The sequence below is a fragment of the Macaca thibetana genome, chromosome 7, assembly GCF_024542745.1.
Source record: "Macaca thibetana thibetana isolate TM-01 chromosome 7, ASM2454274v1, whole genome shotgun sequence".
Taxonomy (NCBI): domain Eukaryota; kingdom Metazoa; phylum Chordata; class Mammalia; order Primates; family Cercopithecidae; genus Macaca; species Macaca thibetana.
Window position 1 is genome coordinate 62451891 of NC_065584.1, and position 19153 is coordinate 62471043.

Below are 19153 nucleotides of genomic sequence, written 5' to 3' on the forward strand. Positions count from 1 at the left end.
GAACATCAACCTTATGCTTATAGAGATCATTTTGATGATTACTTCATAAATCACAGAGCCAAAAGAATACACTAAAGTTATTTTTTAATGAGTTGCTCCAACATATTATTTACATGTCAGTTATTACCAGTTTATTCTTAAAAACAACCAGTAACTTCCAACTAGCAACATAAAATGGGAAAGGGTACAGAATAGCTATCAAAAGAAATAAATAAAATGGACCAGGTGTAGTGGCTCCTGTCTGTAATCTCAGCACTTTGGGAGGCCAAGCAGGCAGATCACCCATGAGTTCCAGACCAGCCTAGGCAACATGGCAAAAACCATTCTCTACAAAAAATACAAAAATTAGCCGGAGGCTGAAATAGGAGGATTGCTTGAGCCTGGGGAGTCAAGGCTGCAGTGAGTTGTGATTGTGCCACTGCACTCTAGCCTGGGTGACAGAGCCAGACCCTGCCTCAAAAAAAAAGAAAGAAAGAAATCAAGTGTGATACTGACATAAAAACAGCCAAATAGACCAGTGGAATAGAGAACTCATAAATAAACTCCCTTGTCAAATGGCTCTCAACAAAGTGCTAAGACTGCTCAATGAGGAAGGGATCGTCTCTTCAAATGGTGCTTGGAAAACTGGATATCCAAGTGCAGAAGAATGAAGTCGGACCCTCGTCTTATACCACATGTAAAAATTAACTTCAAATGGAGTAAAGACCTAAATGTCAAACCTAAAACTATAAAACTCCTAGAAGTAAACGGAGGGAGAAGCTTAATGATACTGGATATGGCAGTGAACTCTTGGATAATGCCAAAAGCACAGGCAAACAAAAGCAAAAACAGACAAATAGGGCTACATCAAATTTAAAAGCTTTTGTGCATCAAAGGACACAATCAGTGGAGTGAAAAGGCAACCTAGAGAATGGGAGAAAATATTTGCATATCGTATCTCTAATAAGGGGCTAAGTAATCATTTCTCCACTGTATCAGTAATTTTCAAACTGTAGACTGCTTCAGACCAGTTTCTTGAACCTTTCTTCAGACGGAAAATAGAATAGAAAAAAAATTTAGCACCGTGCTTTGCATAGTAAGAGCATATTGGCCGGGCGCGGTGGCTCAAGCCTGTAATCCCAGCACTTTGGGAGGCCGAGACGGGCGGATCACGAGGTCAGGAGATCGAGACCATCCTGGCTAACACGGTGAAACCCCGTCTCTACTAAAAAATACAAAAAACTAGCCGGGCGAGGTGGCGGGCGCCTGTAGTCCCAGCTACTCGGGAGGCTGAGGCAGGAGCATGGCGTAAACCCGGGAGGCGGAGCTTGCAGTGAGCCGAGATCGCGCCACTGCACTCCAGCCTGGGTGACAGAGCCAGACTCCGTCTCAAAAAAAAAAAAAAAAAAAGTAAGAGCATATTGTTTTATGACACTTTAAATGTAATACACATACATGTGTAATTCAACTACTGTATATTGAGTTGACTGGCACACACAGACACTCATTATTTCTGAAGAATCAATGAAAGCATGTCATCTGCACTGCTATAACTTCAATTACTAGTTATTAATGAAAATAAGAGATGCTATTTATTGAGCAAATATTTTGTTAAATCCTACTTTCCTTTTTAAGGATGACAAAACCAAAATGCATTAAGGTTAAATAACTTGTCTAAATGTATACGAATCATAAGAAATAGAGCCAAGATTCAACCTCATCCTAACACCAAAATTCTTGCCTCTTCTCTATTAACTCGTACAGCTCAGATATTCTATTTCTGTTGAGTTTTGCTTTCTGTTTTTTCCAATTCCGCTCCTTTCAGCTTAGGAATCTTAGTATATGAAGTTTCTTCTACCTGAATGCCTCATCCCTTTACCCGACACCACACTCTGACTCAGTGCCTTCAAACTAACTAAAGCCTAATCCTCTGGGCATAGTTTGCTTTTCAATTTTTTTTTAAACAATTGCTCAGAGAGTAGTTGTTTTCATAATTAATCCAAAAGTGTCTAAGAAATGCCAAAATCATAGTGGGCAAAGTTTAACACCACTTCCTGAAAAGTGTTCTCGTATCTCCCAAATAAGTTAGGCTGCCCCCAATCATGCCCCGACAGCATTCTTTTTCTCCATAGCACATAACACGTTTGTGATACTTGTTCAATGTGTATGTTCTCTACCAGATTACACATTTCTTGACAGTAAGGACCAGATCTACCAATACACACGGATACAGTACACCTGGAGGCCTAGTATACACTCAATTCATTGAACAATGAACAAGTAACATTAGTCTTCAGTCACCCATACTAAAACCCAGTATATTGCTTTCATGACCAAATGGGAAGTGGTAAGTGCTTGGGCTTTAGAGGCCAAAAGAACAGACTTCTGGCTACTCATTAGGGAACTCTGAGCCAATTACTTAACCTCTGTAAGCCTCATTCACAAAATAATCAAACATACCTTGGTATAAAAATGAACCATCCCCTACCCCACAATGTATACAATTATGATCTGTCAATCAAAAATAATAATACACTCTGGGCCACGTGTGCAGTGGCTCACACCTGTAATCCCAGCACTTTGGGAAGTCGAGGTGAGAGGACTGCTTGAGTCCAGGAGTTCAAGACCAGTCTGGGCAACACAGGGAAACACCGTCTCTACAAAAAAATTTAAAAACTAGCTGGATGTGGTGGCACGTGCCTGTAGTCCCAGCAACTTGGGAAGCTGAGGCAGGAGGATCATCTGAGCCCTGGGAGGTGGAGGTTGCAGTGAGCTGACCATGCACTTCAACCTGGGTGACAGAGTGGGATAATATACCTTAAAAAAATTAACTATCTTCTTCTTTCCATTCACACTACTAGTGTTATAATTTAAGTATTTATTTTCTCCCCTCTGGATCAATGTTTTTCAAACTGCAGATTGCTTCAAACCAGCTTCTCATTTTGTAAATGTAGAAAAATATATATGCCAGAGTGCATGCACACCTTAAGGGCATAATGTTGAAGTACACACAAGTGAACTGTTTATTGAGTTAGTGATGTCCATATACATCTTATTGTGGGTTGCAGGAAAAAAAAAAATTGAGAAACACTGCTGCACTACTGCAAACTAATATTACTAGAATATTAAATTCCCTGATCACAGCTCAACAGGAGTAAAAGGAAAAAAAAATTAAATGACAATGAGGCCTTGTCAGTTTTGTTCACTGCTGTCCCCCTAGAACCTAAAATAATACTTGCTGTGTAACAGCACAATATCTCTGAATGATCTAGTCCCAACTTAACTTTCCAAAAATATTAATCTTACAATACTCCTCCTCATTGCCATTCCCAGAGCCCCTTAGATTCTTCCTTTCTGAGCCTTGACACAAGCTGTTCCCCCAGACTAATAAAAGTCTTCCCTTTTTCAACTCACCAAACCAGTCGATTCCTTTTCACTTTATTATATTATTATATATTTATTATTATTATTTTTACAATTTACTATATAATCATATGATAGGCACAAAGGACACGAGTATAAAATGAAACATAATATAGAGAGAATATGCAATATATAAAAAAATACATTTATCATACCTTTCACTTTTAGTATAGTTATGACGTACATTAAATATTTCAGTGACAATTATGCAATCTTAAAATTTAAAAGGTCTTTTGGAGGATGACTTCATTTACCAACACTTAATTAAAAATGGGACATTTGGGCCGAGCATGGTGGCTCACGCCTGTAATCCCAGCACTTTGGGAGGCCGAGGCAGGCAGATCACCTGAAGTCAGGAGTTCGAGACGAGCCTGGCTAACATGGTGAAATCCCATTTCTACTAAAACTATAAAAAATTAAACGGGCGTGGTGGCGCGCATCTGTAATCGCAGCCTGAGGCAGGAGAATCACCTGAACCCAGGAAGCGGAGGTGGCAGTGAGCCGATCACGCCATCGTGCTCCAGCTTGGGCAACAAGAGTGAAACGCCGTCTTTTGACCTAATACCTTATTTTTTTTATTCTCTGTATGCTTCTTATTCCTGTAGAGGTACTTAAAAATTATACCATTGACTATTCTTTTTCATAAACAGAGCAATACATAAAAATCCGAAGTCATCACTAAAGACTGAAAGGAGTTTTGGGTAGAGCAAAACAAGTAGCTTTGCTACACAAATCTCATCCACAAATAAGGGAATCTGGAGATGTGGGATGTAAGAAGAAAAGAGACTATCTGGTCTTGGCAGCTGTTTTCAGGGGCTAAGTAGTCATAGGCTGACTTTTTAAGGTCTCGACATATTAAACACTGTGTTCTAGAAACTAGATTTGGTATATGCATTTACATAAATGTCTACACCATCTTCGGCTTTTTGGAAAACGTACCATTTGGCTGGAACTATACTACTTTCTTCCTCTTTTGGCTATTTTTAAATTTTTTTAAAGTCCTATCTTCCATGAAGATTGTTAAAACATACCACGAAAACAGCACATACAATTTTTATCATTTGACTTTTAAACATCTTATTCAAGATACACAAGTAAAAATACTGAGACTTTAAACAAATAGTGACTCATAACCACCTATTAGCCATCTATGCTCAACTCCTACTTCAGAGTTCACAATCTAAATACTAGTCTTCTTTAACAGAACTCCCTTCCATCACTTTATCCCTGCTAGACAGTGAACAGTGGAAAGTTCCAACTTTTGCAACTCCAGAATGAGGTTATAAATCTAGAGGGAGGAGGAAAACCTGACAGTAAACGCTTGTTCTTTTCACTCCATTCAAGCTCCCATAGAGCCTAAAACACTTAAGTTCCAACACGAGTTTCATACTTCCCTGTCCGAAATTTGATTTCTCAAACCTCACGCTTTCCAGCTGTAGCAAAGTTTATTTCTGAACAGATTAAATCAGTTGCTAAATAATCTGAAGTCCTCAAACAGAAGGCCATATGAATATCAAACGAAAAAATAATATTTGAATCGGCATAAATTTACATGGTATTATGGCATCATCACTAATATACTGAGCAGTATTATTTATTAACTTCAAGAATTAATTAACTTAAAGATGTGATTTTGGAGAAAAACACCAGTGGTGGTCTCTGATTACCAAAGTTAAATATTCTTAAGCAGATTCCCTGAAAAAATCCTACCAGGATCTCTGATGTCTGTTTTCTCTGTTCTAAAGTATCCTGCCAAAAGCTTTGGGTGCTGTGACTTAGGGTCGCAAAAGTGTTGCTTATGTAGTTAGAAGGCAGAACGTGCCCTACAAGGCGCTCACATGCCTTAGTAATAGAACGTATATTATCTTCCCAATCCTCTGGCGGCTGCGAATGTGCTCCTTCCACTTCCAGCCATCCCAGCTGTGTTCCAGCTCCGGGGGAAGCAAGGGCTTTAGAATTACCCGCAAATATCTTCCTAAATCCAGGCGAAGGAGGCCCACACTTCCCCACCCTACCTAATGCAGCCCTCAAGTGAAACGTTTGGTCTAAGAAAAAAATACCTTGCACCGCTCCACCCAACAGGTGGGAAGGAGAAAGGAATGGACAACTGGCCGCTGAGTCCGAGCCAGGCCTCAAACAGGGCGGGAGAGGGAGGCCGCGGCCACAGCGCGGCCTGAAACCGGGCAGGCCCTTTTCAGTCCCAAGTACCACCCTCCGCCCCCAGCTAATTTCAAGGAACCCGCCCCAGCAGACCTTATAATGGATGCTACTCGATGCCATGAGCCGAAGACTGTGACGACCTAGCCGAAGATGGCACTTCACCGCCTCCGTCCCCACAGCCACCACAGCAGCTGCCACCCGCGCCACGGTCGCCTGGTTCAGGGCACGATGCGCATGCGTCGGTGTCTCGGGAGGCGAAAAAGTCACGTGGGTTCGCAGCGCGCAGGCCTGGCCCTCCCAGGGATCCTGGCTGCCCCTGCGGCCCCAGCCCCGCCCACGCAGCCCCGCCCCACCGCCAGCGAGGGCGGGGACCGCTGCTCCTACCTGCTTTTCCCTCCCTAGAGACTTCTTCCCAAAGGAAAGGAGGGTGTTTAGGGCCTTTCACTCGCCTGATCTTAAACACAGCGCCGTGACCCCTCCCCTCCAAAAACGGCAAAATGTCATTTTGGGGGTCAAATCTAAGGCTTTCCCAACAATTGTTCAAGCTTTCACACTAAAACATTTACCTAAAAACGGACAGAAATTCAGCCTTAAACCCACAAATCTCACGATGCTATGGACCTTGGGCTCACTCAGGTTTCCTGAAAACTAAACAATCGTGGACTTAGGGGTTTGGAGAACGGGCTATTGTTAAAGAAAAAAGTATTTAGTGACACTTGTTAAAGCACAAAAAGGAGGACTTTATTCAGGACCATCGCAATAGGTATGGGGACCACTGACTGCAACGGAGACTCACAGTGAGGAAAGAGATATTGGGCTCAACTCCCCATACAGCATGGGCAAGTGGAGATTTATAACCAAGGAGCAGAGGTAAGTGAATGGAAAATTACTAAGAGGAAACATCCGGGTAAGGGGGATTTTGGCTAAACCCACCTAATAGGATTTTTGCTGAAGACAGGCCAAGATGATGAGGCATCACCTGGGGGATGGTGGAGACTGAAGAACCTGATCAGATAATGAGGATGATCAGCTATCAAGGATAGGGGTTTATTGCTAATCTGACTTAGCAAAGTTCTTTGCTTAAACTGGATTTTACAAAGAAAGTGTACAGAAGAGCCTAGCAGAAGATTCAGAAACCTGACTAAAGTTGGCCAAGCAAAAAAAAAAAAAAAAAAAAAAAAAAAAATATATATATATATATATATATATATATATATGGATACGTTATCCTCTGGATAAATTGAGGGGGACTGTGCGTTGACAATCTTAGCAGTCCTCTTCAGTTGTACCGCCATCTCCACTTTAACAAAAAACAAACTTTTCCAATCTGGCCTCTCTCCCTTTAAGATTCTGTTACAATTGTGCCCCTGCATTCACCCATCGCTTACCATTTAATCTCTTGTTCAAGGTGCAGTATTATTACTACTGGGCTCCAAGTTCCTCATCTGGAATCTGTCGCCTCTGCAAATAATTATTTACAAGATGATGTTTCTTGTTACAACGCTGGTTAATCATAAATCCTCTCACCAGCACCTTTACTTCCAAATACCAAATTAGATCTTTTTTTCTACCTTTTACTTGCATCACACTGCACCTAGTAGTACCAAGTAGTAGCTTTCCTTTTGCATTTGCCTCTTCTACTCTCCAAGCTACCTTTTTTTGGATTCTCTGACAGTGTGGCCATGTTTTTGTTTTTGTTTTTGTTTTTTTTAACAGGTTTAAACAGCAGCTTTTAAATGTTTACTATGGGAAGAATAGTCAAGGGAGTGGTGCGTTGGGAAGACAGACCGGAGTTTGCTGCTGGCACTGTTACACAGTGACTGTTTGGCATGACCTTCACTCCTTTTCTTTGGTCTTTCTAAAGTGGCCTCAACTTCTTTATCAGTAAATAAGATTATCTCTGAGATGTCATTCACTCAAATAGCCATTTTGTAAAAATCTACTTGCATCTTCAACTTTATTCACTGTGGATTCATTGTTTTCCTTTATCTAGTTTTTACATTCTACCTTTCAAGCCAGTGCTATTGCTCTCACTCCCCTGCCTAAAAACCTCCACTGGTTTCCTCCTCCACGGTTTTTTTTTTTTTTTTTTTTTTTAAAGAAATCCTAAACTTTTAGAATGGCAAATAGTGTTTTCATAATCATGCCAGGCTTCTCACTATTTCTGCCTCCCGGTAACTCCACAGAACCTACTGTTCCCACAGCCCTTTTATGTGTCAAAACCTTTAAGTGGGGTCTTCTCTTTGCCTGAAATGTGATCCCCACTGCTAGAAACATACATTATCTTAAAAACTGATTTAGCTGGCAGGATGCAGTGGCTCATGCCTGTAATCTCAGCACTTTGGGAGGCCGAGGCAGGCAGATCAGGAGGTCAGCAGTTCGAGACCAGCCTGACCAACGTGGTGAAACCCCATCTCTACTAAAAATACAAAAATTAGCTGGGTATGGTGGCGCACGCCTGTAATCCCATCTACTCAGGAGGCTGAGGCAGGAGAATCAATTGAACCTGGGAGGCAGAGGTTGCAGTGAGCCAAGATCGTGGCACTACACTCCAGCCCCGGAGACAGAGTGAGACTCCATCTCAAAACAAAAACAAAACACAACAAAAAAAATTGATTTAGCCTTAGTTGACTTTTTAGAAATTGTGTATCACAATTATAAGCTTTGGGAAGAAAAATGATATTATACCAAATACTGTAGTTTAGAGGGTAGTGGGTTCCAAAAAAAACAATATTTAAAGTCATGTGATCTCAGAAACAGAACAAAGAAGTCAGACCAATGGGAAATGATATCATTTATTCATGTATTTCTTCCATTTGCCCCTCCAGATCAACTGTCTGTCCTTATCCACCCTGCTCCATTCTTTGGAGATTGACCCTTATAGACCATATCGATAAGTTCTCTTGCTTCCTGGTTTCTGGTTGAGTATGGCCAAGAGAAAGTCCTGGCAGAATGGAATTGAGGAGTGAGGTCACGGTATTTATTCCTCCAGCTCCCTCCATGTGGGTGATCTCAGCTCTGATCCAGGTAACCCTCTTCATATAACTTCATTCTAGGTTCCAGGTTTCCCTAAGCCCTGCCTTTATAAATACTCCCTTATTAACCACTTCCCAAATTATTGCCAGTTTTGATTTGCCATCTATTTCCTTTTGGGTCCTAATTGATATAAGAGCAAAATGTATCTTGTGATACCCAGTGTTAATCACAATTTCTGAGCTGTTCAGTATGATTCCTGTTTATTCTTTTCAAAATGTTAACATGCCATGAAAAACTGCGTAAAATACCTCGTGGATCATTTAATTTACAGAATATATTGCTCTAGGGAATGAAATTTGTTTACATTATAAATAAACCGTCACTAAATAAATTGTGGTGGCTCTTCTGTTGGAAACATTCAGACTCCTGTATTTAGTGTTTCTCCTTACTGGTAAAGCAAGTAAACTTAAAACTGTAGCTCCAGGAGATTTAAATCCAAACATAACATGAAGCTTGTTTCCTCTTTACTACTTCATCTTTCAAATTTAGCTCAAATGGTATTAATATCTCCTCAATTCAGTCTTCCTGAGAGTTATCAATGTTACTCCTATTTCCAGATAACCTTAAAGAAGAGCACTATAATAATAGCACTCTGCACATTCCTCTTATTCCCTCAGAGACTTATGGCTACTTGTTAGGGTACCTTCATACCAGGAAACAGAAAACATGCTGGCTTCTTGGAATTTATTAAACACTGGACCTGAATTAAAACCAATTCCTGGGTCATAGAATGCCACTGTGGTTCATCAGACAGAGTGGGTCTTATGGAATGTGGCAGATATTGTAGGTCGGCTCAGTCGTATCCATGCCCACTATCTTCTCTATTATCTTCCTGTGCTATTGAGACTGGGAAATGAAATACTCAATTTCCTAGCCTCCTTTGAACCTACGGGTGGCCAATGAGATGTAGGTAGAAGTACATAGGAAGAGTCTTCTTCCCTAAATAAAAAAGCAAAGCCTCACTAGAGAAACACCTGTGCTTGTTATCCCTTTTACTTTTTTTTCTGTCTGAAGCACAATTATGATATTTGGAGAGGAAGCTGCCATCTTATAATCAGCTCTGATATCATGGAGCCATTGGCACAATGCTTAGCAGTGACATACTTCTACACTTCTTGTAGTATGAGACAAATAACATACCAATTGGTTTAAGCTACTGTTAGTTGGGTTTGCTATTCAGTCAAAAGCATTCCAACTGATACAACAGCTTTAGAAGCTATAATAAAACTTAAAGAACCTTTCTTATCCAATATCTCTTATGAAAACATGAAACAAAGGGCAACACAATTCCTTGAGGGAATCATAGAGATGAGTGCCTCAAAGTCTTGATCAAGTGTTCATCAATGGATGAATGAATAAAGAAAATACAGTATATAGACACTGTGAAATACTATTCAGTCTTAAAAAAGGAAATCCTGTCATTTGCAACAATAGGAATAAATCTGGAGGACATTATGTTAAGTGAAACAAGCCAGGCACAGAAAGAAAAATAATACATGATCTCACTTATATGTGGAATCTAAGAAAGTTGAACTCGAAGAAGTAGAAAATAGGATGGTGGTTTGCAGGAGCTGGCAGGCTTAGGGTGGGGAAATGGAAAAGAGGTTGGTCAAAGGGTCCAAAGTTTCTTTTAGAAAGGGAGAATTATGGCCGGGCAAGGTGGATCATGTCTGTAATCTCAGCACTTTTGGTAGCCTGAGGTGGGAGGATCCCTTGAGTTCAAGTCCAACCTGAGCAACATAGCAAGATCCCATCTCTAAGACTATTTAAAAGAAAAAAAAAAAAAAGAAGGCCAGGCGTGGTAGCTCAAGCCTCTAATCTCAGCAATTTGGCAGGCTGAGGTGGGCAGATCACCTGAGGTCAGGAGTTGGAGATAGCCCGGCCAACATGGTGAAATCCCATCTCTACTAAAAATACAAAAACTTAGCCAGGTGTGGTGGCACATGCCTGTAGTCCCAGCTACTTGGGCTGAGGCAAGAGAATCACTTGAACCCAGAGGCAGAGGTTGCAGTGAGCCGAGATCGTGCCACTGCACTCCAGCCTGGGTGACAGAGTGAGACTCTGTCTCAAAAACTAATTAAAAAATAAAATAAATAAATAAAAGAGGAGTAAGTTCTGAAAACCTACTGTATAACAAGATGACTATAGTTTATAATAACGTGTATTTGAAAATTGCTATGAGAGTGGAATTTAATGTGATCACCACAAAAAAAAAAGTTAAGTCTGTAAGGTGATGGATATGTTAATTAACTTAATGATCCACAATGTATAAAAACATTAAGTTGTACCTAATAAATATACACAATAAAATAATTCCTTTTTGCTCATGCCAGTTGGGTCTTCCTTCCGTTGGGAATGTTAACTTTACATAGCATTTGAGGTTTACAAATGCTTTTTTTTTTTCTTGAGACGGAGTCTTGCTCTTGTCACCCAGGCTGCAGTGCAATGGCACGGTCTCGGCTCACTGCAACCTCCGCCTCCTGGGTTCAAGCGATTCTCTTGCCTCAGTCTCCGCAGTAGCTGGGATTACAGGCGTCCACCACCATACCTGGCTAATTTTTGTATTTTTAGTAGAGATGGGGTTTCACCATGTTGCCCAGGCTCGTCTCGAACTCCTGACCTCAGGTGATCTGCCCACCTAGGCCTCCCAAAGTGTTGGGATTACAGGCGTGAGCCACCACACTCGGCCCTACAAATGCTTTCTTATACATAATCCCTTTTAAATTTTGGACTTCGCAATAACCCCTGGATGTATGTAAGGTTTAGCAGGTAATTATAAAACTGGGTTCCCAAATTCATGCTTTCTGAATCAAAGTCTTATGCTCTTTATCTGAATAATACTTGCCTCCCTCGGTCATCTCCCTTTGAGTCACATCACTCTCCCTTAGCACTTTTGTGATGTTCACTACTCTCTTCTTTGCTACATATTTTTTTGTCTCCAAATTACCTTTCAGATTCTCTTCAGATTATCTTCACTTATTGTAATTTAAATTTTACTATAAGCAATGTCTTGTTCATTTCTGAAAAACTAGAAATTACTCTGAAAAAGAATTACACTGAAAAAAAAAAGTACACTGAAAAAAAATTAAAATAACTTCACTGCCCACAGATTACCACCATTAAGATGTCGGTGTATATATACTACTTCCGTTTTCTATGTGCACATATATTGATGGAGATACTGTACTTATTTTGTAGTCACACTTTTCCTTTAACATACTGTGAACATTGTCCTGTGATTAGTATTTGGCATCATTTTTAATGTATTCCATTGGGTAAATACATCATTTAACATTTTATTTTTTTGTTGCATTGCTGGGTGACGTTAGACTTTTATAATTATCATTGCTAGTAAACATTCCTTTATTCCAATTAAATGCATTTGTTTATTCAGGCCTTCAGCTTTTCTTTAGTTATTTCAATCAGTGATCAGTCTCTCATTCTTTGTTGACTAAACGGTTCTTGATAAGAGTGCTAGAATTCTGAGTGCTCACTATCAAGAAGTTACTAAAATACAGAAACTCTTTAGGCTTGAGACTCTTGTTACATTAATGGCTATTTTCTTTGTAATAAAAGGTAGCTCACATATTATGTAAAATAAAGCTGCCACATTATTAGTAATGATTATAGTTACTGTACTATTTTTCTCCCTAGACTGATCAGAATATTGTATTTTCAATGCAAAATTCAAACTAAGGAATAATTAGGCTTATACATGAAGTAATGGTCTTCTTTTTCCTTTAAAATCTAAAATCTACCTTCAATATCTCTAACAATCTATTGATGCAAATTTAGCTAGCACAAGTGCAATGATACAAAGGCAGGAGTCATAATTAATAAAACTTAAAATCTGTAACTATTGTATCAATGATGCATATCAAGTAGGGTTGAAGCAAAATGTAATGATGATTTCAGAGTTTACAACTGAGATCAAACGAATCTAAGAGAGGCCTATTTTTCTATGGCCTGAGCTAAGAATATTTATTTTTACACTTTTTAAGTGTAAAAAATAGGCCGGGTGGCCAGGCTCGGTGGTTCACGCTTGTAATCCCACCACTTTGGGAGGCAGAGGCGGGCGGATCACGAGATCAGGAGATCGAGACCATTCTGGCTAACATGGTGATACCCCGTCTCCACTGAAAATACAAAAAATTACCTGAGCGTGGTGGCGGACGCCTATCGTCCCAGCCACTTGGGAGGCTGAGGCAGGAGAATGGCGTGAACCCGGGAGGCGGAGCTTGCAGTGAGGCGAGATCGCGCCACTGCACTCAGAGCGAGACTCCGTTTCAAAAAAAAAGACCAGGCACGGTGGCTCACGCCTGTAATCCCAGCACTTTCAGAGGCTGAGGTGGGCAGATCACCTGAGGTCAGGAATTGGAGACCAGCCTGGATAACATGGCGAAACCCCGTCTCTACTAAAAGTACAAAAATTAGCTGGGCGTGGTGACGGGCGTCTGTAATCCCAGCTACTCAGGAGGATGAGGCAGGAGAATTTCCTGAACCTGGGAGGTGGAGGTTGACGTGAGCCGAGATCACGCCATTGCACTCCAGCCTGGGTGACAAGAGCAAGACTCCGCCTCAAAATAAATACATAAATAAATAAAATAAGGACTTACAAATCCAAAAATATTTACTCTATGGCCCTATACATAAAATACACCAAACTAGAGGACTACAATAAAATACACTTAGAAGAAAATATAAGGTATTTTAAAAGTATATAATTATATAAAAGTTTATATAAATAGAAAAAGTAGCCAATTATCTACTTTTCTTCTAGTGTAGCTTAAAATAGAAGCAACCCTCTCACCTTTTTTTTTTTCTCAAAAGCTAAGGATACATTTTTTTAAATCATAATTTTAAAAACAGCCAGATACATTAGAAAACTGGTCAGTGACTCAGAAGTAAAAAAGAATGAACAGAATCATAGAATTTTAGAACAGGATAGGACCTTTAAAATCACCTAGTCTAGTTCTTACATTTTAGACATGAGGAAACTGAGGCCCAGACCTGGCAAGTGACTTTGTCCAAGGTCACACAGCTAATTTCCTACAAAGTTAGAATGTAACCCAAGTCTATTTGTAGGTCAATAGTGATAGGTCAATATCATAAGTAGATCAAGTGAAAGTGATAGGTCAATACTACTATATATATATATTTTTTTCATTTTAACATGTATGGAAGTTGGAAAAATAGGACACTTCTCACACATCTACAGAAATAAATCCTTTTATTTGATAACATTCCTTTTCTTTTTAAAGATGCATACAGTACTTGTAAGCCCATGAATTCTGAAAAAAGCTATAGAAGACCTGGCACTATTTTTGAGAATTACACAACTGGGCAGCAAAACAACACCTTTATGAAGGTCAAAACATAAAGAAATAAAATTTAGTGTTTGCACACAAAAATAGGGGGGTTACATTCGACACGTTTTTTTAAACGTGCATTTAAAATGTTTAATGTTTTCTAAAACTTTGGTTGTCATGCTTTATTATAACTTGTTAAATTTCACAATTATGTAAGATAATTAAACCCAAAAGGTAAGCTAATATATGACATTAACACAGCAGCAAAAGCAAGCTAATACTGCACAATCATATTAGTGGACTGATTCAGAAATACATGTTTTTCACAAATAATATACAAACTTAGTTTCTGATAACATAGTTCAATGACTTCCACTTTATAAAATAAGGCTGAGAAATGAGACCAGAACATGATTACATAATAAAAAGTATATTTTTAATTACAATTCTAATTGTACATACAGGGCAACAAATTGTAGCTTCTATAGAATAGTGCAAATGAGCAGGACTTTTTTCAAAAATATTAAAATTGAATTCATCCCATGTGACTCAGATTTCGTGAATTATTCATGAATGATATATTTTAGGTTTTTATGTGATGGATATAAGTGGTAAGGTTGATATAGGACAGATGTGTACTCATAGGCTGCAAATAAAAATAGCCATTGACCTAATTTGCTGGATGTGAAGTGCAGGCACTGATAACATAACTTTTAGAAAGTTCCACTTGTCATCATGTAAACACTTTTGTTCATCATACAATATTTTATCAAAGATTCATAATTCATTTAAAATCGTCATATCGAGTAATTCCTCCAAACTCTTTTTGATATGTGGTGGTTGAGATGCAGCCTGATTTAACAGATTCTGACCCATCTGTGCAAAGAGTGCTTTTGATAATTTAGCTGTGGCTGTTCGTATATTTCCTCCAGCTCCAGGCAGAGAGCCACTATTTGTCATATTTCCTAAGAGATGCCATAAAACAACCAACACTTTCTGTTCTGTGGCATGCGGCTTCCTTTGATAAAGTTCCATAACAATATCTGAAACATAAAAATATAAAAAACAGTGAGGGTTTTTTCTTAATAAATAAGCCCAAGCTCTGCTAAATAAAAAGCAACTAAAATATACTAAGCTTCTTCCTTATGTCATTTGTCCTAAAAAGTTAGGCTTCTTTTCTTTTTTTTTTTTTTTTTTTTGAGATGGAGTCTCACTCTGTCGCCCAGGCTGGAGTGCAGTGGCGCAATCTTGGCTCACTGCAAGCTCCGCCTCCCAGGTTCACGCCATTCTCCTGCCTCAGCCTCCCAAGTAGCTGGGACAACAGGAGCCCGCCACCACGCCCGGCTAATTTTTTTTGTATATTTAGTAGAGACGGGGTTTCACCGGGTTAACCAGGATGGTCTCGATCTCCTGACCTCATAATCCACCCGCCTCGGCCTCGAAAGTGCTGGGATTACAGGCGTGAGCTACCGCGCCCAGCCAAAAGTTAGGCTTCTTAAAAGAAGCAATGTAAGAAACCTTTCTCTCAAAGATTGGGATCTTCAAGTATGGTATTAGAATCCCATATAGAACAATTAGTTCATGCAAAAGTGGTAAGGAGAGAAAATGAACCCAAATTCATCTTGATGTTTTCCAAATATAGTGAAACAGAAATGTACACAGTTTTAACCCATGGACCTTTTATCAAACATGATTTTGAAATAGCAGTTTTCTATAAGAACCAAATTTGATTTTAATGTATTTTTATTTTTCCCATATTATTTCTTTTTTTTTTTTTTTTTTTTTTTTTTTTTTTTTTTTTTTTGAGATGGAGTCTCGATATGTCGCCCAGGCTGGAGTGCAGTGGCGCAATCTCGGCTCACTGCAAGCTCCGCCTCCCGGGCCGACGCCATTCTCCTGCCTCAGCCTCCCAAGTAGCTGGGACCACAGGCGCCCGCCTCCGCGCCCGGCTACTTTTTTGTATTTTTAGTAGAGACGGGGTTTCACCGTTTTAGCCAGGATGGTCTCGATCTCCTGACCTTGTGATCCACCCGCCTCAGCCTCCCAAAGTGCTGGGATTACAGACGTGAGCCACTGCGCCCGGCCATATTATTTCTACTAATGTAACCAAGTACCCTATTTTTAAGGGTTTTTTTCCTCCTCCTTTTGTGGCCCTTTGTATTAACGTTTTAGTAATGAAATAATAAATTTTGCTTTCCTTCTTTCTACTAGATACTCCTTTGTATTGCTAGCCTATCTAAGTATGTTTGCTTAGAAGTTCCAGAGACTGGGCTGGATGCAGTGGCTCATGCCTGAAATTCTAGCACTTTGGGAGGGCGAGGTGGGTGGATCACTTGAGGTCAGAAGTTCAAGCCCATCCTGGCCAACATGGTGAAGCCCCATCTCTACTAAAAATAATAATTAAAAAAAAAAAACTAGCCAGGCGTGGTGGCAGGCACCTGTAGCCCCAGCTACTCAGGAGGCTGAGGCAGGAGAATCACTTGAACCCAGGAGGCAGAGGTTGCAGTTAGCCAGTATTGCGCCACTGCACTCCAGCCTAGGCAACAAAGCGAGACTCCATCTCAAAAATTAAAAAAAAAAAAAAAAAAAAAGTTCCAGAGACTCCATCTTGAGACAATTCAGGTACCTATAGAATTCTCCCTAACCAGGAGATTACTTCAAGGCTGTGGTGCCAATTTACAACCCAGTCCAGCCTGAGACAGCACTGGCCCATTCACCATATGGAGCAATAACTCAAGATAAGTCATAAGAACAAATCATGTAGAACTGTACTGCCTGGCCCACTGCATGCCCTCCATGCAAACCTTCTCCTTCTTAAACCCTAGCATTTTGCCTGAGAATTCTGAAGCAGTTTTGTTAAGGCAGGAGCCTGAACCACCTGCCAACTGCTAACTTTGGAAAATAAAGTCACTTTCCTTCCACTGTACCTCATCCTTGTTATTCAATTTTCCAAGTGGTGACTGGCTGAACCTGCATTTGGCTACACTAATAGGAAGACTGAACATTTACTGGAAAAAAAGGATAAAATTCTTTTGACAAAAATGTTTCGGGTAAGTCTTAAAAGGTTCTCTTGTGGATCATTACACAATTTATTTCTACTTTGTGGGTAGTTATATTAAGTTGGTAGCTATCCTAAAATTAAATTGAAATCGTTTATCAGTTTATCCTTAGTTAATAAAATATTTCTTTAGAAATTGTTACAAAGTATTTACCAGCAAGCTTTTCCGTCATATCCTGTTTTGCTTTTCCATTTAAAAACTGAGCTTTTGTGCAAAATGGCTGTAGAAGTAAGTAATTGTCTAAAAAAAAGAACACAAAGACATATGTTTAAAGAGTAATGAGCTCCTAGTTACTTTCCATTACATAGCATTGAAAAGAAAAATAATCATTTCTAGGATGCAAATGTGTAACACTTTAAAAATCTACATAATCACTATTTAAAATTTTCTATAAAACTTTAACAGGCCAGGCATGGTCACTGGCACCTGTAATTCCAGCTACTTGGGAGGCTGACGTAAGAGGATCACTTGAGCCCAGGAGTCCAAGGCTGCCTTGAGCTATGATTGCACCACTGCACCCCAACCTGGGTGACAGTGACGCTCTGTCTCTCAAAACCAACAAACCAAACAAAATCTTAACAGAGTAATATTCTTAAAGCAAATGAGAACTAAAAATACCTCACACAGTTTTAAAGGAGCTATCATGTGGTATTAAAAAAAAAAAAAAAAGACAAAAACAAAAAACTGCCTGAATCTCCTAGGCATCTTATTTCAAATAATAGCATAGTTTTATCAAAAAACAGAAAAAGCACCTGGGTGTGGTGGCTCACGCCTGTAATCCAGCACTTTGGGAGGCCAAGGTGGGAAGATCATGAGGTCAGGAGTTTGAGACCACCCTGGCCAACACGGTGAAACTCTGTCTCTATTAAAAATACAAAAATTAGCTGGGTGTGGTGGCGTGTGCCTGTAATCCCAGCTACTTGGGAAGCTGAGGCAGGAGAATCACTTGAACCAGGGAATCAGAGGTTGCAGTGAGGTGACATCATGCCATTGCACTCCAGCCTGGTGACAGAGTGAGACTCTGTCTCAACAACAACAACAACAAAAAAAAAAAAAGAAAAAGAAAAAGAAAGAAAGAAAAAGAAAAAGGGAAGCAGTTTTTACATTTACTGAATTTTTTTTTAAAGTTTTAATTGTGAGGCCAGGCACGGTGGCTCAAGCCTGTAATCCCAGCACTTTGGGAGGCCGAGACGGGTGCATCACGAGGTCAGGAGATCGAGACCATCCTGGCTAACACGGTGAAACCCCGTCTCTACTAAAAAATACAAAAAAACTAGCCGGGCGAGGTGGCGGGTGCGTGTAGTCCCAGCTACTCGGGAGGCTGAGGCAGGAGAACGGTGTAAACCCGGGAGGCGGAGCTTGCAGTGAGCCGAGATCCGGCCGCTGCACTCCAGCCTGGGTGACAGAGTGAGACTCCGTCTCAAAAAAAAAAAAAAAAATAAAATAAATAAATAAATAAAGTTTTAATTGTGAAATAATAATAGAAACACAGAAATTTACTAAGATTATATAGAGGTCCTGTGTACCTTCCACCTAAAGGTTTCATCTTAAATAACTACAATTGACCCTTGGACAACACAGGGGTTAGGGGAGCCAACCCCTGTACAGTTGAAAATTCGTGTTTAACTTTTCACGCTCCCCAAACTGAAATACTAATAACTTACTGTTGATCAGAAACCTTACCAATAACATAAACTGTCAATTAACACATATTTTGGATGTTATATGTATTATATACTGGAATCTTACAATAAAGTAAGCTAGAGAAAAGAAAATATTAGGAAAGAGAAGAAAAATACATTTACAGTATTGTATTTGTCAATAATGCAAATTTATGTCATCTGTTTACAAGATTAGTCATCTATCTGAAGTGGTGGGCAACCACAGCTGCAGACCTCAAGCTACTCAGATATCAAGCAATTCAAATTTATCATGTCATGACTTTCCCCTGCTTATTGGGAGCACTTTCAGCATCACTAGTGGCACTTCATATAGGTCTGATGGTGTCACTCAAGGTTTACGGTATTAACACTAAACCTGATGAAAAATACTTAAGAACCATTAATTTGCATATGTTGAACCATCTTTGCATCCCTGGGATAAATTCCACTTGGACATGACAAATAATCTTTCTTTTCTTTTTTTTTTGAGATAGAGTCTCGCTCTGTTGCCCATGCCGGAGTGCAG

The 19153-nt window shown here is 39.7% G+C and overlaps 2 protein-coding genes across 5 annotated transcripts in view; both read right to left on the reverse strand.

Moving 5' to 3' along the window:
• Nucleotides 1-5806, reverse strand: part of PRPF39 (pre-mRNA processing factor 39) — a 32766-nt gene extending 26960 nt beyond the window's left edge. The window contains exon 1 of the mRNA XM_050795817.1: nt 5656-5806. The gene's annotated coding sequence lies outside the window, so the exon portion shown is untranslated. The remainder of the gene's footprint in view (nt 1-5655) is intronic.
• Nucleotides 5807-13814: 8008 nt separating this feature from the next.
• Nucleotides 13815-19153, reverse strand: part of TOGARAM1 (TOG array regulator of axonemal microtubules 1) — a 114161-nt gene continuing 108822 nt past the window's right edge. For 2 of the 4 annotated variants that reach the window (XM_050795809.1, XM_050795807.1), the window contains 2 exons: nt 17120-17206; nt 13815-14950 (listed from right to left, as the gene is read on the reverse strand). In XM_050795809.1, coding sequence (XP_050651766.1) covers nt 14685-14950; nt 17120-17206 — 353 coding nt within the window. In that variant the 3' untranslated portion in view covers nt 13815-14684. Of the gene's footprint in view, nt 14951-17119; nt 17207-19153 lie in introns of those variants that run through there. The other 2 variants (XM_050795808.1, XM_050795810.1) reach the window with 2 other exon arrangements.